Source organism: Ambystoma mexicanum, chromosome 8 (genome assembly GCF_040938575.1).
Source record: "Ambystoma mexicanum isolate Mex_15411 chromosome 8, UKY_AmexF1_1, whole genome shotgun sequence".
NCBI lineage: Eukaryota > Metazoa > Chordata > Amphibia > Caudata > Ambystomatidae > Ambystoma > Ambystoma mexicanum.
Genome location: NC_090929.1, coordinates 1258165174 through 1258187824, shown reverse-complemented (window position 1 = coordinate 1258187824; position 22651 = coordinate 1258165174). Strand labels below are relative to the sequence as shown.

At 47.8% G+C, this 22651-nt stretch overlaps 1 protein-coding gene across 4 annotated transcripts in view; it reads right to left on the bottom strand.

Moving 5' to 3' along the window:
* Positions 1 to 22651, bottom strand: part of CPEB3 (cytoplasmic polyadenylation element binding protein 3) — a 1717782-nt gene that overhangs the window by 1023274 nt on the left and 671857 nt on the right. For all 4 annotated transcript variants that reach the window (XM_069611374.1, XM_069611377.1, XM_069611376.1 and 1 more), the window contains exon 5: positions 10306 to 10329. In XM_069611374.1, the coding sequence (XP_069467475.1) occupies positions 10306 to 10329 (24 nt within the window). The remainder of the gene's footprint in view (positions 1 to 10305; positions 10330 to 22651) is intronic.

Here is a 22651-nt window from a genome sequence, read left to right as displayed (position 1 = left end):
TGAGGATCTGGCCTTTGTCCTGGTCTTGAGGGCACACAGGGTTTGGTGCAAGCCCTTTCCTTACCGGCTTCTTTGGAAGGCGCAGTAGGAGCATGGCTTGCTGATGGTTTTTGCCTCTCAAATATTTGACGGGGTAGTCAATGGGGATTTTTTGGGGTTTTTACCTGCCGCCAATTTCCCCTTTCACTGCTTCAGAGCCTTTCTTGTCATAGACTGACATTTGGAGCAGGCCGAGTCTTGTGCTCCACATCGAGACACCACAGACGCACTCGATGTGGGTTGGTTATCGACATCTTGGAGTCACAGTCCCGACACTTCTTGAACCCGGTCTTCGGGGTAGTAGGTGTCGAGGAAGAAGACATTTTTGCCAATAGAACAAAGGAAGCACACCTTAATTTCTGGAACCGTAAGCTTAGTCAGAAAAACATAACTGAAGCCAACGAGTACTGTGCGTGCAATATATACCTTTGATGACATCATCCGCAAGACGGATGCCCTGGAGGGACATTGAGTCGATTGCATAGACGCACAGCGCACACTACAGAAATGTGTTGCCGTAGCAGCTGAAGCTGGATATTGAATGTATCAAAGATGAGGAATACGTGCGAGGACACAATCCATATGAAGCAGGGAGAGAACGGTTTCTTTTTTCATTTAATACAAATCTGTAACCCACACAATGACCCCTCCTTGTCGGTCTCCTGCTAGACCCTCACACTACCCAGGACGTAACCAGCGGGAGGCTTCCCATCGCGAGAAGGGCAAGGCTCACAATAGGTTAAAATGTGCCTCGGCTTCTGTGTAAACTGTGGGTGCGTTTGTGTGTACTCTACAAAGGATAGCCATTTGTTTACATATTTCAGCTAGCAGTTCAAAATCAATGCATTCATTGTTTTGTTTCGGCCACTACTGCGTTTGTGTCCCATATTTTACCCCACCACATCTGCAATAATGAGCCCTTTGTAACCTTCTAGTACTGGGTGATCGTGATTCTGGCTGCTAGCAGGAGATGAGTGATAAGGGTAGATGAATACCTCAAGCTGGGGTAGACCACCTCTACAGTTTCCCCAAGGAGCACCACCTGTGGGTTGAGGGATAGCTGTATCTGTGTGATGGCTTTGATGAGTGCCAAGACTTCCTTCCATACAATGGCTGATTTAGAACAACACCAGCACACGTGAAATAGTGTGCCCGGGTCCGAACAACCCATTCAGTAGGCTGCTCAGTAGGTAGGCTTAATATTGTGCGGTCTCGGCAGGTTTAGGTACCACCTGTGGCACAGCTTGTATACACACTCCTTGTTTGTGGACATCTGGAAGATTTATACATAGGGGACCAAATGCGGCCCAGGAGTCTTCGCTCAGAGTGATACCTAAATCTTCCTCCGACCTGGACATGTATGGCAATTTAACAGAGCGGTCTGCATGTTCTAGGAGCTTATATAGGGTGGGGACCCTTGACTTATTTAGGCCCGATAGCCAGGTGAGTTGGAGGGCCTTAAGCGATCTAGTGCCCTGGGATTTGACCCTGGGATTCACCGACCAGTGCTTAATTTGTAAGTAATGGAATCTATCTGTCTCGGCCAAATGGTTTTGGATTCGGTGAATATCAGGACGGGTCCACTGAGCTATAGCTGATGCAAGGTTTCAGGCCCACATCTGCCCCCCAAACCACTGCCCAGGAAATTCCTGGTTGGCACTTGGGGTTATTCAGGACCGAGGAGACCGAGCCCAAACCTGATGGGGTAACCCATTTCTTTGTGGCTTTATTCCAAAAATATTTGGTGTTGCAGTTGACAGTTGGGAGCAAGGGCATGATTCTCAAGGCCTGAGGGGTGGTGAATGAGAGGTGCAAGCCCCTTGCTCTACCTATTTCCATTTGCTGGGAGAATTGGACTGTCTCCAAACCAGCACGTGCAAGATTTGTGCGGCTAGGTTGTACCTATGTGTCAGGGACGCCCATGTCCCCCATCCTCGCTCTCCATAGAACATTTCTAGAAATTGTAGCTTTCTTTCCCTTCCCATATGAAGGAAAAGATTTTATTTTGCAGTCCCTGCAGTATTGGAATTCTTACTGAAAAGGACAGGCAGCAATATAGCAGCTTGGGGATCAGATTCATCTTTATCGCTGTAATTTAACCAATCCACAAGATTTTCTGATTCCCCCATCTAATCGTATCATCCCCCAACTGCTTAATTAGTGGGACAAAGTTAAGTTGCCACAGGTCCCCCACCTTAGCTGGGATGCAAACCCCAAGATAATCAACGGGCTCCCCCGTCCACTCAATTGGGGAAATGGCAGTCAATTGGTGGGTGATTTCCTTGGGCAGGGAGACACTGAGTCCCTTCAATTTAGCATAATTAATAGTGAGCCCCGATGCTACTTTATACTTATGGATCTCATCTAACAAGGCCACTAGCGAGGCAGAGTGGTCGGTCTGAGTGAGCATCAGGACATCCGCATAGAAGGAGACCTTGTATTGATTCGCCCAATGTGGTATCCACCTAATCTGTTCATTGCACCTGTTTCTATTGGCAAAGGTTTTGATGGAAAGGGTGATCATCGGCGAAAGAGGACAACCTTGGTCTAGTGCTGGACGAGATTGGGATAAATGGAGTGAGCTTTCCGTTAACCCTGATTTTATTAACTAGTGCCTGGTAATTGGCGAGAACAAAGCCCGTAAAGATGGGTGAAATATTTAGAGATTCAAGAAGCAATTTAAAATAATCCAAAGAACAAGCTACTCTCTTACCTGGTAACGTTCTTTCGATGGGATGGTCCGACGACGTATTCCATATCTATGACAGTAATCGCCACAGCTGTGCTGCTTCGGAAAATTCCCGTCGTCTGTGTCGAAGACGTCGATGCGCCGTCCTCGAGGACCTCCTCCGACGGCCGACGTCATCCGATGTGATAAGTAGGACGCACGACGCCCATAGCCTCAGTTGTAGTTTTTTCCCAGAACGTGTGCCACCAGTCTTCTGCCAGTCTGACACACAAAGCCTTGCGGAAACGTAAGCTGCAATCGCATAAGAAATTCTGTAGCGGGGAAGGTAGGAGGGAGCGATATGGAATACGTCGTCGGACCATCCCATCGAAAGAACGTTACCAGGTAAGTGAGTAACTTGTTCTTCGAGGGGATTGGGTCCTCCGACGTATTCCATATCTATGACAGACTCCCAAAGCAGTACCAATTCAAGGAGGTGGGAAAAGAATTTAGAAAACAGAAATTTAGCATGCCCAATGAAATTGCGGAGTAAAGGGCCGTCTTGCCGAAGGCCAGATCCTGCCCCCGGATGGAATCGAGGGAATAGTGACGTACAAAAGTATGTACCGAAGCCCAGGTGGCTGCATCACAGATGTTGCGAATAGGAACACCCCTCTGCAGGGCAGTAGAGGCAGCCATAACCCTGGTAGAATGGGCCCGTAAGCCGACCGGTGGGTACTTACCCGCCAAGCGGTAACACTCAGAGATAGCCAAAATATTCCAGCGAGACAAAGTCTGTTTCGTCACAGCCTGTCCAATACGCTTTCCAGCGTAACCAATAAAGAGCTGATCGTCCACTCTGACCCGGGACATGCGTGAAATATAAAAGCTTAACGGTCTCCTAGGATCAAGCCTATGGAGTCTCTCCTCTTCCTTACCAGGATGTGGAGGAGGATAAAATGCAGGAAGAACAACCTTCTGGTCTAAATGAAATTCTGACACCACCTTCGGAAGAAAAGAAGGACGAACTCTAAGGACAACCCTGTCCTTATGAAACACAGTGAAGGGTGGCTTAACTGAAAGTGCCTATAACTCACTCACTCTGCGAGCGGAAGTGACCGCAACTAAAAATACCGTTTTCAGAGTTAACAGTCTCAAAGGGCATGAATGCAAAAGCTCAAACGGAGCACCCATCAGAAACTTGATAACAAGGTTCAAATCCCAACCGGGCAGCAGGAAAGGTGACGGAGGGAACACATTAGTGAGCCCTTTCAGAAACTGAGAAATTAAAGGAATTTTAAAATAGGAACACTCTTCAGACGAGCGCTTAAATATGGACAGCGCCGCCAAGTAACCTTTAATGGTACCCACTTGAAGGTCCCTGTGGGCCAAAGAAAGCAAAAAAGACAGAACCATGGGAATTTCACATGCAAAAGGATCCACATTCTTAACCCTGCACCAGTCGCAGAACTTCCTCCAACGGCAACGGTACAGGGACTTTGTTGCGGGCCTTCTGGCCGAAAGCAACACCTCCATCATGTCTTCAGGGAGGTCCCAATCCTTATACCTCAACCTTTCAGAAACCAAGAGTGAAGGTTGAGGGATCTGACCTCTGGATGGAGAACCTGACCCCCCTCCCGTTAGAGCCGATCGTCTCGGTAGGGAAGACGACGGAAGGTCCGGGTACCAGGTCCTCCGAGCCCACGCCGGAGCAATGAGGATCATCCGGGAACCGAACCTCCGTAACCTCCGCAGTACTTGAAGGATGACGGGGACTGGAGGAAACGCGTACAGCAGTGGGAATGACCACTACACCACGAACGCGTCTCCTAAGGCTCCGTTTGGAGGAAATTCCCGTGAGCAAAACCTCTCGCACTTCCGGTTGACACTGGAGGCAAAGAGATCCACTTGATGGGTCCCCCAAAGGGCAAAGATTTCCAGGAGAATCTCCTGAGCCAACTCCCACTCGTGAGAGATCGCGCTCTGCCTGCTCAGAGTGTCGGCCGTCTCGTTTTCGTCTCCTGCCAGATGAACTGCCGAGATCGAAACTTCCTGCTGGACTGCCCAGAACCAGAGCTGCATCGCCTCCCTGCACAGAGGAAGTGACCCTGCCCATCCCCCTTTTTGTTGAGGTAGTGCATGGCCACCATGTTGTCCGTCAGGATCGGGACATTCTTTCCTTGCACAGTCAGCAGAAAAGCCTTCAGGGCTAGCCTGACGACCTTCAGCTCCAACAGATTGATATGGAGTCTGGACTCCGAAGGAGACCAGCGACCGCTGACTGTCAACTCATTGGCATGAGCTCTCCATCCCGTGAGGGATGCGTCCGACACAATCGTCACCTCCGGCCAGGGCAGCCAAAATGGAGCCCCCCTCATCAGATTGCCTTCGTCGGCCCACCACAGAAGGTCCCGGGCGACCGAAGACGGCACCTGAACAGGGTCTGACATTCTAACAGAGGACTGAGACCACTGGAGCTTGAGTGCCCACTGCAAAGATCTCATCCGCAACCTGGCCTCTGGTACCGGAAGAATGCAGGATGCCATGAGGCCGAGCAGTCTCAAGAACTTGAACGCTGGGAGAGTCTGGGCAAGTTGAAACTTGTGCACCATCTGCTGAATGTGATGAGCCCTCACCTGGGGAGGAAAACACTGCCCCAGGGACGTGTCGAGCACTGCCCCGTTGTACTGGAGCCTCTGAGTTGGTGTCAAATGGGACTTCTTTAAGTTGAGGGAGAAGCCCAGCTTGTGGAGGGAGTGGCAGGTGACTGACAGATGATGCAGGACTTGCTCGGGAGAGCGCGCCCTGATCAACCAATCGTCCAGGTAGGGGTAGACGTGAATCCCCCCTTTCCTGAGGTGCGCTGCCACCACTACCATGAGCTTGGTGAAGACCCTCGGGGCGGTGGTCAATCCGAACGGCAGGACCTGAAACTGAAAGTGTGAGTCGCCAACCGCAAACCTCAGGTACTTCTTGTGCTTCGGATGGATCGGCACATGAAAATAAGCGTCCTTGAGGTCGAGAGACACCAACCAGTCCTGAAGTTGAAGGGCCTGGAGGACTTGAGAAAGAGTAACCATCTTGAACTTGTCCTTCCTGAGGAGTTTGTTCAAACCACGCAAGTCCATGATGGGTCTCAATCCCCTGTCTTTCTTGGAAATCAAAAAATAAGGGGAATACCATCCCTTGTTCCCTCCGCTACAGGCACCAGTTGTATGGCGCCTTTCTCCAGCAGGGATTGAATTTCCGGAGCAAGGAGCGGATCCGGACTCTTCAAAGAGAGATTCCCCGGTGGATTGTCTTGAGGCCTCTGCCGGAAAGGAAGACAGTAGCCGTGGGTTATGATCTCCAGAACCCACACATCTGAAGTAATGGCGCGCCACTCTGCAAGATGCTGCGCCAGCCTTACCCCAACCGGCGAACCATGGGACATGGCCTCATGACTGAGCTGAAGCGGCTGCGGCGTTGCCTGAGGGCAAAGAGGCAACAGCCCGAGCGGCCTTGGCACCTCGAGTACCCTGTTTTCCACCTCTGGCACTCCTACGGTGGCCCCTTTGACTGGCAGCACCTCTCGCTTTACCAAAGGATGAGTAATAACGAAAAGGCGGAGGTTGTCGAACTGCAGCGCCCAACGACTTCGCTGCAGCTTTGGAGGTCTGCAACCTCTCAAGGCTCTCGTCAGCCTTGCTGCCAAAAAGATGTTCCCCGTCAAAGGGCATGTTGAGGAGCCGGGCCTGCACATCAGAAGCAAACACCGACTTCCGCAACCATGCAAACCTGCGTATCACGGTGCTCGCCGCCATGGACCGGCTGACGCAATCTGCCATGTCCAAACCTGACTGAACGGCCTCACGCATAGCGTCCTTGCCATCCTGAACCATGGCAAGGAAACCATCCCGTTCATCCCCTTCGGGAATATGTTCAGCCGCCAAGGAAACACAGTTCCACAGACTGTGCGGGAAACGAGACAAGGCACAAATGGAGTTGGCCACCTGAAGTGCCATACCCACTGCAGAAAACACTTTCTTCGCCCAGCCGTCAAAACGCTTGTCGTCCCTATCAGGAGGGATGGTAGGGTACGATGCCTGCTTTGCCGGGGCCGTAGCCGCCTGCACCACCAAACTCTCCGGAGTAGGGTGCTTGGACAAGTAGCAGGGGTCAGTACTGGCTGGGCGGTATTTTCGCGGCAAAGACTTGCTCACTGCCGGGAGACTCTCCGGAGCAGTCCAAGCCGCTGCCACCATTCTTTGCAGAGCCATATGGAATGGCAGTACCGGGTCAGTTGGTAGACCAATGTCGAGGATATCCGTAAGGTCATCCTGAACAAACTCCCCTGGCGGAGCAGACCATCCTAAGTACTCGGTGACCCTTGACATAAGTCGCCGGTACGAAGAATCAGCTTGAGTGCCAGGCTCAGGCCTACAAAACTCCACCTCCGGAAAGGTGTCCAGCCCACTAGCATCATGCAGGGACTGCCTCAGGTCCTCAAACTGGCTATGGCCCGAGAGAATCTCGTCAGGCACCGTGTCAGGCACCATGCCATCATCAGAGCCCTCATCCACCTCTGAAATGAATTCCAGATGGCGGTAAGAAGGCACAGAACTGCAACGAAAGCCATGCTTGACCTTGGCCAGAGCCTTCCTAGGTGGTTCCCCCGAGCCACGGGGTACCCCCGTCGACACAGCCCCGAAAGGCGTCGAGTGAATCGGCGCCGACGTCGAGAGAAGCGGCGCCGGCAGCATCGATGGCGTTGACACAGGCCTCGAAGGCAGAGCCCCGAGAGTGTCCCTCGACAATCTAGGCGCCTAAGGCGTCGATGTCTTACTCGAAGACTTCACAGGTTCACGCGGATTCGAGCGCGTTGAGGACCGGGACCTGGACCCGGCATGCCGAGAACGATTCCCCTTGTCCGAGCGGGACCTTTCCAGCGAATCATGACGACCACCCGAGCCCGAAGGCGTGCGAGTGGCATCTCTCGGCTGATCACGACCGACCCCTCTCGGAGGCGCGGACGGACCAGTGCCCTGCGATTCGAGAATCGCCAACATTTTCTTCCCGAAGGAAGCCCATTCCTCCGGCGTCGCATGCTTGGTGGAGTAAGCGACCCGTCGACGGGCGGAGTCCTCGGATGACGACGGGGAAGGCGACCGATGATGGTGCTTCCGGGAGTGCCTCGAAGAGGCAGAGGAGTGGCGAGACCGACTCCGGGACCGAGACACACTGGACTTCCGACGACGCGGGGAGTCGCCCCTCGAGTCGTCCGTGGAAAGCCCCGCAGACCTCGACTTCCGGGGCTTGGACACCTTACCTACCGATAACTTCTTGCGCTCCCACAAGGCTTTTAACGTGAGCGACTGGCAGTCGACACAGTCATCCGTGTCATGAGCCTCCCCGAGGCACCAGAGGCAGGCGTTGTGCGAGTCCGTGACCGACATCTTGGACCCACAGTCCCCGCACTTCTTAAAGCCCGGACGCGGTGTGGAAGACGAGGTAGACATCTTCACGAAGAATAACTTCACAAACGAACAGGTTCAAAGAACCGAGATGAACAACAGAAACTCCAAAGACTCGAGGCGTACCGAGATTCACAAAGCGAACACGTTCGCGGAAAAAACAGAACTGAGGCTACAGGTGTCGTGCGTCCTACTTATCACATCGGATGACATCGGCCGTCGGAGGAGGTCCTCGAGGACGGCGCATCGACGTCATCGGCGCAGGACGCCGAACATTTTCCAAAGCAGCACAGCTGTGGTGAGTACTGTCATAGATATGGAATACGTCGGAGGACCCAATCCCCTCGAATTAACTTTATCAAAGGCTTTGTGGGCTTCTAGAGACACTATGCCAATCTCAAGGTCTACCCTCGTCCAATATCAATTAGGTCCAATATCAGTCTAATGTTGTCATGGGTCGATCTGTCTATGGTGAATCCAGTTTGATCATGGACCTCTCCACCTTAGCAAGTTGGTTGGCCTAGATTTTGGAATACATTTTCGCATCCAGATTCATAATATAGATAGGTCTGTATGACTTGCAGTTAGTGGGGTCTTTTCCAGGCATTACAATTAGGGTGGTTATCGATTCCTTCATGGTGGGGGTAATTGTGCCAGACTTTAGGAATGAGTTATACAGCCACACTAGGTGAGGGGACAGTTGGGCGATATAGGTCTACTACAAACATGGATTTTAACAGATGCATCAAAACATATCCACAAAAATATATAGAGTCTGTGATAATACGAGGAGTGCTTGATTCAGTTCTGCAATTATAATTGTTTTTTTGTGGTATGACATCATTGAAACTAAATGTGGGTCTGGCAGACATCACTTAATGTCTGTTACAAGAAACTGCTGCAAGGTAGAATACCTATTATTCTAGCACATGTGTGGTGGACAAGAAAAGGAAAGACTAGATTTCAACACCTGAACCATAAATCTGCTGAAAAGAAATTCAACTAACAGTCTCTCCACGACTGGATTATAATCAGCGATTATAAACAGTCCTTTTACAGTAACTTTCAAGAAAAATACTCTTCTCCCTCATTGCATGTGAAGCCTCCCTTACACAGTTTAATTTTCCCCGCTGCCGGGATGGCCTCCCAAAAGCAAATATCACAGGTGTGTAATCCTGTGTCAAGTCTGACATAACAGCACAGGAAGGAACAACCCACTAACAATAAAAGCGATAGGCCTAGCGGCGTGCATATTCAAAGAGGCCAGCGCATCTCTCCTATTCCTGCAGCACAGGCTTGAACGCAGGGTGCGTGACAAGACTTTCAAGTGTGAATAATTTACCCTCTATTTTTATTTTTTAGAGTTGGGAGCAAAACAAAATTTTAGGGAGTAATCACCTCACCTGATAGGGATAATAGTTTTGCTGGTATTCGTACTTCATTGCACCGAGCAATTCATGTCAATTAAAAAAGGTACCTTAAAGTTCCTCTCCAGTTCAGGCTGCTTGTTATGTGTCTGGTTATCACCTATTTTTTGTTGAGTGTACTTTTTTTTTCGGGGGTGGAGGGGTAGATGCCTGTTTTAAAAAGTAAAAGCGGATGGTGCTCTGTTTACATATAGGGCTTCTTACATGGACTGGATATCATTGCACACTTTCCACTGGCCTGACCTGGAGGCACCTCTTCACTAACGCAGAGAAAAATATCTTGCATGAATTAGTGGGGATATATATTGCAAAGGACTGATGAATCTTATTTATATGAGGAATTGAACAAACAGAAAAGATCCAACTTTCAAGCATAACGTATTAGTAAAATGCAACATGACATTGTTAAAGTATATTTATTGTTAAAGTGTTCATACTGCAAATACAGAATACCAAAATGATATATTTATTACGCCACTATAAAAGCATGCATATCAAAGATTAAACAACAGTTTTGACTCTTAAGTATAATGTACTACCAACTGCAAATAAAATCAAATGTGCCTTTTTGGGGGAATTAAAACACCCACATGATTTTGTATCATGCCAAATATATTCAAAAAAGCATTGGGTATTGCTGATTTTCATATCACAATAAAGCAAGAAGATCAGAAAGCGTAAACAGACAACTCATTAATATAAATCCATATTTCTTTACCTCGTCTCCGGCCATAGCTGCGAGCTGCATGTAAAGAAAGGAAAATTGTGGGTTACTGAGGTTGTTGATATGCTGCCATAAACGTTAAATCGTGTGAGAAAGCGAGTGTCCTGAAAGAGGACTAGCACCTTTTACAAATATTATAAATATGTTACATAAATCATAATAAAGAAGGTTCCAAAAAAAAGTATACCTCATGGAAGAGCCCATTGAACATTTTGAGAAAAGCACTTGTTCTTAAGAAACCTAAGTGATGTGTGAACTTTAACTAAGAAATCCTTCCAAAGCATTTTTGTTAACTTCTCTGAGCCTTATTAAAAATCTTTTTTAAAAAAGATTTCATTAAAAAAATCAGGTCTCTCTCTCTTGTTTTAACTGGTGGCAATGTCTTCTGGATTAGCGTCCCAGCAAGGTTTGAACTTAACAAATCCCACACATGCATTATAAATCCCAGACATTTTCTGATGAAAAACACCAGATTTCAATTGATTTTAGAGACCTGAAGAAAAATTATATGATCACGGTTACATCAATATATGCATTTCATACAAGGTGTGTCGGCACCCCAACCGTCACAAAAGCATCAGTTCTGATGAAAGTATAATAGATGCTCTAAAGACATGAATATTAGGGTTTTACATTTCCCTATCAGGCTTGATTCTCAGATACAGCCCATTTGACCGTACTCTTCTTCCAAGTAGAAAAGTTAAGCACATCACCAATGTCTATCAGCCCATTTACCAATATCAAAACCACTGATATGAATATAAATGTGGCAAATACTCTGAATGCACGGCAGAGTCTTCTCTGAAGGTAAGCCCCTTCCCGCCTTGGCAGCGGTGAGTGGCGCACAATGGCGCTCCCACAGAACCTTTACTGACTCTTGAATGCCTATTTGTCTGCACTGGCACCTACATCTGCCTGAAGAGCTTACATAATGTAATGCAGTATCATGTTCCAACTGATGCGGTTTTCCGTGTCGAGCCACGTTTGTATTTACTGCTGCACTGCCATTCTAAGATGGCCGTGTCCTTTGTTGTCTGTCAAAACGTTGCAATGGTGCCTGTGGTGCCATGGGATTGGTCGTGACCTTATTCATCTTGGCCAATGGGAAGGCCGGGAGGCTTGGCCAGCCCTCCTCACAAGGCCCAAGGCCCTCTCTACCCCTGTCCACCACGGTACGCTGCGCACCCAGCTATCTGCCACGGTTTAGAGACATAATTCCGAATACAAAAATCTCGAAAGTCAAAAAGCCGAGAAAAAAAAATGCGAATTTTTTTTAACCTATTTTTTTTATATAAACTAGAGCCAAAAAAAAAAATATATCGAAAAAAAAAATAATTAGACTTTTTTTTACGACATTTTTGATATGACTTTTTTGTCTTTCGAAATTTTTCATTCGAAATTATGACTGGACACCATCTGCCACCTCACCCCTTACCCTGTGTGAGACTGAGCCCCCCCATCTCGCTGGTCGCCTGTGTGAGAATGAGCACCCCCATCCCGCAGGTCGCCTTTGTGGAGAATGAGTCCCCCCCATCCCGCTGGCCATCTATGTGAGAATGAGCCGCCCCCCATCCCGCTGGTCACCTGTGTGGAGAATGAGCCGCCCCTATCCCGCTGGTCGCCTGTCTGAGAATGAGTACCCCCCATCCCACCGGCCGCATGTGTGAGAATGAGCCCCCCTCATCCCGCTTGTCACATGTGTGTGGGCAATTCCCCCTCTGATCTGACCTCGCATCTGTATGTAAGTGCCGCTCTCTATCCGAGATTTGAACTATACTTTAGTCTTCTGATCCATACATTGAACCAGTAAGTATCCACTGCCCTTCAACATGGGTCGGGTACCATGCCATTCTCTGTTGACTTCTACCATGTATAAGAGCATAATGTCCCCTTTGTATTGTGGCACCCTGCATTTGCTACTGATCCAGACTAGGCATTTGTATGTTGCCTATTGTTTTTCTGACCATGCACCTATGTGTAGTAGCTGCCATGCAACCTGGGGCTGGCACGACGTACGTGCCACTGACTTATTCATTACCTGCTGCTGACACCCTTCAAGATGGGGTTCCGCATCATGTCTGTGCCACCTAACCTATAATGACTTTGCATTGTATAATGTTGCCGCCCTTCAAGATAGGGTTGTGCATCATGTCTGTGCCACCCAACCTATAATGTCTTTGCATTGTATAATGTTGCTGCCCTTCAAGATGGGGCTGTGCATCATGTCCTGTGCCACCTACACTGTCTCTATGCATTGTATGCTAATGCCGCCCCTCTAATTGGATCAGGCAAACTCTATGTCTTTGCTAGCACTTACTTCTCTAAGTCATGAATGGTTATTGTCTGTTTTCTCACAAGCACTTATGTAAGCAAGTAAACCTTATTAACAGCGCCACAATGCCAGAGGGCAGTTGTGCGCTTTACAAATGCAAATTAAATAAATAAATAAAGGTGGTTTGCTTAGTTTCTATCTTGCCCCAAAATATATTTGGACTAAGGACTTAATAAACCAGCCAATCCTTAGTATTTGACACATTTCATGCATTCATGTGTGCTGCCATACTACGCATAAGAAAGCATCAACTGTTACCAATGTGTGGCACTTCTGGTACACATTCTGGAGAGTGAATTACTCACCCTACAGACCAATATACAAAGATTTGTTTGGGGAGGGAGGAAACGCAGAATAGCAAAGAAGATCATGCTCCTGGAGAGGACCCTGGGAGGCTTGGGAGTCCCTGATGTGGCTAGATATGCACATGCAGCACAACAGTCTCATGCATACACTTGGGTGCAATCAACGGGCAAGCCGCTATGGAAGCAACTAGAAGAGGCCTGGCGCCCGGTCCCCCGGCCGATCTCCCACACCTGCCAACCATAAAAGCCCAGGCAAAGAAAAATGATCCGATTTTCTAGAAGAGGGACTACCCATAACATTTGAAAAATGCAAGGAAAAATTCAGGGTGGAAGAGACCGAGAGGTTCTACTACGCTCAGCTGCGGCATTGGATCTCCCACAAAGCAGTCAGGGAAAAGGGGGCTAGAGACCTAACTGCTCTAGAATTGCCCTTACAATCAGCAACCTCAAAGGGGAGAATCTCAGCGCTCTATCATCTCCTGACAGAACAGACCCCGATAAAAAAGAAAAATATATGCTCGATTGGGAGAGGGACCTGGGCCGAGCAATAGACATAGAAGAATGGGGAAAGGTCTGGACCAGGCTACACAAAAGCACGCAGTGCATCTCGAACAGGGAAGGATATAAGCTCTGCTATAGATACTATATCACCCCAGACCAATTAAATAATGCCAACCCTGAAATTCCAGCAGACTATTGAGAGGTCGTGCAGCCAAGGGCACCCTGTATCACCTAGTATGGTCCTGCACAAAAAGAGAGGGGTACTGGAGGGAGGTGACAGACCATATCAGAGCAATCCCCGGGCTGGCAATCCCATGGGATCCTGGAATTATACTTTTGTGAGAAACAGGGGAAGGGGCTTTCCCACTCTCTGGGCAGCTATCGCGCCTGTGCACTCATCTCTTGTCAGCTGCAAAAGTTGCAATGGCACCGCTCTGGAAAAACAAGGACGGCTCCTCAACCCCACTATGGTGGTCAAAGTGTTGGGAAATAGTAGTGGCAGAAAAGATATAAGCGATCCGCTCGGGTATCCTGAACAGTTTTCTGAACACATGGGCACCCTTCATGGACTATGCAGAAAAGTTCCCAGGCCTCACTAGGAGTCCTCCACTAACGCAATGGCTCCAAGGTGGAGCGGACTAAACGCCTGAGGAATGAGACAGGATAGACCCCGGCTTCACGTCCCCTGAGGAAAACCTCACGGAAAAATAGCACCAATAACATCCCCTGTGGAACAAACTTTTCTCTAGCTCTGTCTGATATTCTGTATTGTTGAAAAATGCTATGTTGATGTGCACAGATTTCTGAATAATCTAATAAAAAGTTTATTTGAAAAAAAAAGAAAGCATCAACTGTGCATCCACACACAAGATAACAAGCCTAGACCATTGGATTACATGTGTATTAATTAGCCAGTAATATAAGCCTGATGAATACGTTTAACAGGCATCAACCTAAACTTTGGATTCCTAGATATATCCTTGCTGTATAGACATTATTTTCCAGTCCATACTTTCAAACTGATATCCTGACTTGGCCTCCCATTTCTTTCTCTCCTTAACCAATATTTAACTAAAAGGTATGCTGGCTTTATATAGTCAAGTTATTTTCTGACCTCTGATCCCACTTGATGGCTTGGCTAATTTTGTGTTCACTGGGTTGTGCCAAAAACCAATGCCAGATTTTACACACATCAGCCTACTTGCAAACATCAGCTATTGAATTAAGCAATAAACCCTGTTGCTGGTTGCATTACCAGGTAAGGTAATGTATCATCGCTCAGGCTTTAACGATAGCCAGGGCCATTACCTGTCCCGGTAATACCCCTGCCAATTACCTGTACCGGTATACTAAGAGGTTTATTTTTTTTAAGTTGAGAAACAACGTGTTTGCCATTTCCCAACTTTAAAAACGGACAAAACAAGATGGCCTCCTTGGGTCGGGGAGAAGGGCACTACACATAGTACCTTCTCCTTTTCCAAAGCGGCCATTGCCAGCTCAGGGACATGCCGGGAAAACTAGTGTTGCCAGTGTCAGCGAGGGACTCACTCGGGAGCGCCAGGTAAGTGGGGCAAGAGGTGGGGGGATCTAAATATGTGCTAAAGGGGGTGGGGGATAGGGAGGGAAGGGGACGCAAGTGAGCACAGGGGCTACTTACCTTGGACCCAACGGGGGAAGATGGCAGCCTCCAGCTCTGAGGAGGCTCCGAGAGGGGGCTTTACCATCTGGTAAAGCCCCCCTTCTGAGCCTCCCTATTGGCTGGGAGGTCGCCACTATCCCCCCCTCCGTGGAATTAATTTAATGTGTTCCCCCCATTCCATGTAGAAGTCTGAAAAGTTGATGATACGAAAAAACCTTCTAGTCAATAAAAACATGTGCACCATCCCTGTGACAGGGCCAGTGATGTTCACCATGTGAGAGTGCAGTTCCCTCAGTGGTGTGAATCCAAGCATCCTCCTGGTCAGGGTGCGGCAGATTATTGTATGAAGGCACTTGGAAGAAGCACCATTTCTGGAATCTTGCAGGATTAAAAAAGTAATACCTCTATGATGCTAATTTACTGGTGTGCTAAACAATTGCGGTGCTGGAGCTTTTCAGCTGCCACCTGCTGAGAAATCCAAGTGGGGTGGGGGGAAAGAGTTCTTTAAACCTACTGGCTTCTTTTAAAACAAGGTACAGAAAGATATCACAGAAGCAGTGTCTTCGGATGAAGGGGAGCGGACCCCTGTAAAATCACCAATGCGCTCAATATGAATCTGACCTGGAAGACCAGGGATTTATAAATGAAGGTAAAGGCAGTGGGGAAGGGGATAGATGAAAGGGTTCTCTGACTGAGACACCAAAAATGATCAGACTTTGGGAAGGATCAGGACAGGGCAAAGTTACTGGAGTCCCAAGAATAGAGATAGCCATAAATAGAGCACAAGTACCACCTTGGATAAATCAGAGGAATTCAAGAAATTCTTGGGAGAGTGATTTCTGTGTGGATGCCTGGATAAAGGGTTTAGAAAATCTACGACAAACAACTAATGCCAACTCTCTGAGCCCCTTACTCTGTTTCCAGAGGCGCTACAAGTAGATATGCAAGTGATTGGCAGATCCTTTGGGGAAACTGAGTGGCTGAGCAATCAATGGCTCAACAAACATTCCACTTCCCTAACAAATGGCTATGAAAGGACAGCAAAAAAGGGAGGTAGGGTTAAGTTGGGAGAGCAGGAAGCAGAATTGAACACTGGCTGTTGAATGTAACTATTAGGAAAAGGGTAGTCTATATTTTGCAGTTTCCTACCCTGAGACTCAAGCTGAGACAGGTTGTTCCTGACAGAAAGGGAGTGTCAGCATCTGGGCAATAAGCAGAGGTATCCATGAGCGTGCTCCGCCTGCTTCTCGAGTGTCTCCTGTTAAGGATTATCAATGCGAGGCGGACAAATGTTTGATGATTGTTCAAAACATGCCATTTTATTAAGGTATAAATAAAATGAAATACCTCACTATCCCTACTCTGGTGACGATCTCCCTGCATAACCAAAACTAAAGGGCCACACTCTCACACAAAACATTAAATACAAAAAAATATACAGCAATTCAAATAGCTTCAACAACATTCACAGTTTCTTGATAATCTCAAAGTGAATTCTGCTCCAAGATTCAAATAAGGAAATCCTTGTATGTAAGATAGTTCTTGATTTTTCAATGTCAAAATAAAGTTGTATTAACCAAAGTTTCCACACTAGCAAATCGTTTCTCCTTGGTGAAATATGGACCTTCCACTTCCTCAGAACAGCACCAACGGTATTCACAGCCACAATGCTTAGTCACCACTTTCCGTACTACATAAAGACTTGCCACCATTCAAAAGAAATGCAACTTCTACAACTGTCAGTGAAACACAGTTCTTGGTTAACAGTAAGTATGTCATTATTTACAAGATAAGGATCCACAGTAGGCATATTTGTCAGGATGACTTCATAGTGCTGCTGCTTCAACAACTTCACTTCTATACAAGCGTACCATGAAAACAGTCTCCTTTGCCTTATTTTACTCCACTTCGTTTAGGCTACTGAAATGTTGCATCTACTGACAACCAGATATACAACTACACCTTCAGTACTTTGGGCTACTACCACAGCTTCAGTAATTTGTGATTCAAGACAGGTTTTGACAAGATTCACTTTAATGTATTTCAACATCTTCAAGGATTCAAGGCACTCGCCCGCTGAATATCTCTCTTCAAAAGAGGTAGCCTCTTTGCCTCTCTTGTTTGTCTGCCACAACAACAACTTTAAATAATGTTGAACAGCAAGTTTCTCTTCTCCAACTTTGCCTTCACCTCTATGCCAAATGTTAGCCCAAGTAATTACCCAGATGCCTTGGCTCGAGGTAATGCTTGCACACTTGTATTTTAGGAAACGTTTAACTGCTATTGGGTTCACAGTTATAGTTAAATTGCTTTTTTGGCTCTTGGAAAGGCTACTTTCAATCTTAGTATAGGGAGACTCTGAGCTTGGGCAAGGCTTGTTCTTCTCTTCAATTGTAGATACAGTGTTTAACTGCTTAACTTCTGTTATAGGAGATGAATGCCCACGTGAAACAAAGGATAGAGTTCAGTCTTACTTTGAAAAGCATAATTACAGTCTTTTAAGGGTTTAACAATGGTCTTTCGCAGCGTTTGCTCTTCACATGAAGACATGCGAATTACCCAATGCACGCAAGTGCTACATTTCCATTGTTCTTTATTAAAGCTTCAACTAATAATTTCAGCTCGCTTCTGACTATACGCGAGTGAATAAGAAACTGGATACTGTTGCCGGCAGTGCTCGCGCAAGGAATCAAAACTCCAGGTTTCACGCACCGGATTCTGTGAACCTTGTTCTGCGTGGTTTCACTACTTCCTTCCACAACTTCTACTGCTTCTGGCTTCGCATGGACCCACACCTTTCCTCGCTGAAGGTGTCTCCGGTCCGGCCACTTGTTTAAGGAGCCCCTCTCGCTCCTGAGACCCACGGCTTGACAACAGCTCCTCGCCTCGGTCTTTGACACATTCTCTGCATGGCAACCACAGCAATCAGGCGCACAAGGGGAAAGACAGCCTTGCTGCACGTCTTCCGCTGTGCAGCCTCTACACTTCAAAGTTTGGGGAACAGGACCCTTTCAGAACAAGCAGGTGAAATCTGCTGCATCCATGTTTCGGCGTCCTTCTGGTTGTCCCACTTCTGCTTGGTTTGCCAGATTTGTGCCGCCTTCTTTCTGCTCTTGCTACTACTTTCCAGGACATACCCATCCATGGGTGGGCAGGAGCCCAGCCCGCATATGCATCCATGCTGTCGGATCGATCTAGGAGAAGCAACCCGCACAGAAGGATCAATCCAGCAAGGATAAGGTGACACAGTGCACAGCCGGCACACTCACCCTGCTCTCACCTCCATAGAAGGATCCCTGGCATCTTTGAAAATCCATTTCGGCCTTCTCGGTATCTTGCCGATACACGCAAAGCCTCCAAAATGGTTTGTGTTTAGGTTGCTAGGCAACCGATTCTGAGGAGAACGGGCCACCCCATTGGCTTACAGCGCCTATTACATCTCCTATTTCCTGCTCACTACAAGCCGGAAGGCGTTAGCCGGCACTCCCCCTGCAAGGCACTCCACTATAAGGCGCGGCCTGTCTAAGCCTGTCCGAGCCGGTCGAGGCCGCGGGCTGCTAATCTCTGCCCACGACTACCACACAACTGCGTATCCCAGAGGGCTAATTCAAACAATTTACTGCCCCCGTGTGACGTCCAAAGCCACGCACTTAACGCCAGGACGGAAGGACTGGTTTGCCAGTTCTATAGGTACATTGTCTTACCGCCGCAAAAGGTCTAGCCCTGCCCTTCCGCAGCAATATATTTCTGCTGACAATAAATACCGACTGGCGCAGCAGGTCTCGCCTTCCCTGCACCATGCTCGATCTTTGGGCCGTATTTGTAATATCTGCACATTTCAACGCTCCAATGCATGCTTCCAAAAATTCAGAGTTGTTTTATGCAAGCCTACATGCCCACTGTATACGAGCAAACTGCATCTAGCCCCTCATTGTGACCTACATCTGTAAACAAAACCGTGCCCGTCATTGCACCGCACCTTGTCTATGCTAGTTAATTGTTTCCAGCTCACACTCCCCCTCCATAGCATATTGTACTTGGCCTACGTTCATACCCCAATATGCTCTACATTGGTAAATTGTAACTAGTCAATTCTCCAATAGAAATATCGGAAGAGGCTATCCCAACCAATTTAAGACTCATCTATATTTGCGCCCCACTCTGGTAAATTGTAACCAGCCAATTGTCCAATAGAAATATCAGAAGAGGCTATCCCAACCAATTTAAAACTCATCTATGTTAGCGCACCACTCTGGTAAATTGTATCTAGCATATGTTTGCGCCCCACTTTGGTAAATTGTATCTAGCCTATATTTGCGTCCCACTCTGGCAAATTGTACCTAGCGTAGGTTTGCGCCCCATTCTGGTAAACTGTAAACTAGCATATGGTTGCCCCTTATATTGGTAAATTGTATCTAGCATATGTTTGCGCCTTACATTGGTAAATTGTATCAAGCCTATGATTGAGCCTAGATAACCTGTACTATAGTACTGCAGCCATTGTGATCATAGTCTAGGGAGGCCTAAATAAACCTAGGGGGCCCCTGTTCATAATGCTTACACGTATGACTAGCCATATCACTGTTTTTCTTGCTAGCGACGTATACTACCCTGACAATACAAATCCTAGTGACCATGTTGTTAGGAAGAATTCTCTGTTTAGGCTGAATTTCCTAACCTAGTGAGGCCCCCAGCAGCTTTGCTGGATTTGGTGGGGTTTATTGTTTTCTCCTGCCAAGAGTGAGACTCTTTTACCCTCACTCTTGGACATGACTTGAGAGTGTTCTCTGTGACTTGCTATGTGCTTATGGGCTAGGGGGTAATTTTCCCCATAGGCCATCATTGGTTTTTGAATATGTGTTACACAGCACCCTCAGTGCAGTAGCACAGGGGTGTCCTAGAGACCCCCAAACATAGACTCCACACCCTTGGACTGACTACTGTCTCCCTGGGTCTGTAAAGTTACCATTGACTTTACTAGTCTTAACTTAGGAACTTAACCAGTACAAACCATCTTACTCTGGAAGTACTGGTAGGGGCAATTAGATTGCCCCTGGGTCTGTTGTCGAGGGGGTACTGTCCCGTCCCCCCTCGCCGAGTTCTGGCTGGTGGCAGTGGATACCACGGAAATATTCCACCGGAATATTTCCCAATGGGATTTCCCATTGGTTTTTGATGCACCACTTTTTGGTGCAATGTTAAAGATACCGCCGGTTTATTTATTTAATATAAATTCACCGGTTGGGATCTTTTGCCGGAACTCGCCGCCAAAATGGCATCTAGGTTCACTTCAGTAACCCTGAACCCGAGTCGAGCCTTTGTTCCACTTTTGGCGGGCTTCTGCACAGAAGCCCTCCAAAGTGGTGCCATTCTGTCTGGGTCCACAGGGGGTGTGGGAGGGGGTTTAGGCACCCTGGACCGAGTTGCCTTGCCAACTCAGGTCGCACTCTAGTGTGATTGGCCCAAGTGGTGAGCCACCCCGCTCACCACTTAGCATGTTTGAGTGACAGCTAGGCTGTATGAATGGGGGTTTTCTGCATAAAAGCAGGGTTTTTGGGACTGGTCCTTCAGAAGTCGCCACAGGACCTAAGAAGCCGAAGAGGGAGAAGCCGAGCCGACCTGCCAAGACGACACCACCGGTGAAGCCCTGCAGAATCGTCTCACCACTTTTCCCGACGACAGAGGAGATCTCCCGCCGGAGAGTCTTCTTCCCTTAACTGGTGGGGACAACCAGTTGCTGCCTTCTTTTCGCCGCCCCGAAGCATCTCGTGGCCACCTTGCCTGTGCCAAGCACCCCGGCAACCGGGATACCACTTTTTACCTCAACCGCGAAAGAGGGGTAAAAATCCTTTGTGACCGGAGAACTCCACGGCTGGCCTCATCCCTGGTAGTGCAACGACCTGCAGCCTTCCTCCCCGTCGAGATCACCTCTTCCTCGGGACGACGCCGCGACTTGCACCCACTACCAGGAACGACTGCCACCGCTGGAGGAATCTTTCCACTTTTAAAGGTACTGTGTTCCGCCCGGCCTCCCTTGCCACCGATTGTACGGGGTAGATTTAGCCCTCGGCTCTCGAACCTGGGTAGGTCTGGGACACCCTAACTAAACTTTTCAGAACCATAGTAAAACCGTTTTCTACTCACCTGCAAAGACTTGTGACATTGTGTGATCTTGGGCACCTTTTCGCCTGGCTCCCTCTAACGCGGGCCCCGAACTAATTCCCCTTGTTCCACCATTGACTGTCTTTGCTAACCTTATGTGAAAAGTGTTTTACCTTACTGCTCTCTTTATTTCTGCCTTTTCCCCCCCTTTTTGTAATACTTGTTGGAGTACCATCTAACGTTAAGCGCTCACCTCTGGTTGGAAATAAGTGGTGTTAACTTAGAATTGTCCAACAAACGATTAGGGATGTACATATGAGTAATAGTAACTGTGTTTGACTTTCTTACCTTTTCTAATGTGCTAGTGTAATTTATGAGTGTACCTTTAATAAATAAGTTTGTACTTTTACACCTAGCTCTGGTCAGTGTTTGCGTGTGCTATTGTACCTCTGTACCTATTATGTATCCTCTGTATACTGCCTAACTCTTCTTGAGGGAAGTCTGACTGCTCAGCCACAGCTACCACAGTGAATCTGTGTGGTGCAGACTGCTACCAAGTGGGTTTACTGCCAACACCTGTAGTCTTAAATTTTTTGCAGTGGTCCCAGAGGGAACTGCACAGGTTTCTGCCTAACACATGTCTTGCTTAACCAGCACTGAGCCCCTTCCGACTATACACCTAGGTGACCTCGGAGTTAGCCCTTGCCCCAGTACACCTTGCATCTTAGAGGCTAGCAACGTTAGACTCTGCTCACGCCTCAGTAAATTACACGATCCACTTGCCACATCACTACCAGCCGCCAACGCCAGAACCACCAGCCACACTACCCACAAGACGTCTAATGACAAAACTATCAATAACACTGATCTCTACCATGCCTCAACCAAACCGAACATCTCCAATAACTCTAAAAGATCCCACCAACGGCCACCACCGCCATACCTGCTCCTCCACTTAAGGCAGCACTAATAAACGCAAGATCTCTAGTGGCACATGCCGGGGACATTGCCGACCTAATAATAACTAACAACCTTAACTTCTTAGCCATTACGGAGACTTGGCTGCATGAAGCAACAGAACCCCTACTCGCCCTAGCTTTCCCGGATGGTTTTACCATAATCAGATAAGACAGAGTAAATGCACGAGGCAGAGGAACTGCCATCATCGCTAAATCTAGCCTGTCTATGGGACTTGCCCACACCATAATACACTCTTATGTGAAACCCTCACAGCCAAACTCCCTCTAACCAACTCCCAGACACTAACTATCCATCTCATCTACAGACCCCCCAGCCCCATTGGAACATTTGAGGAGGACATCCATGCTCTCCTCTATGATAATCTCAAAACCACGTCTCAACGACTAGTCCTAGGTGACTTCAACCTGGGCTTCAACGATCCTCTTGACAAGCATGCCACCACCATTACTAATACACTATCTGAACTAGGCCTATCGCAAA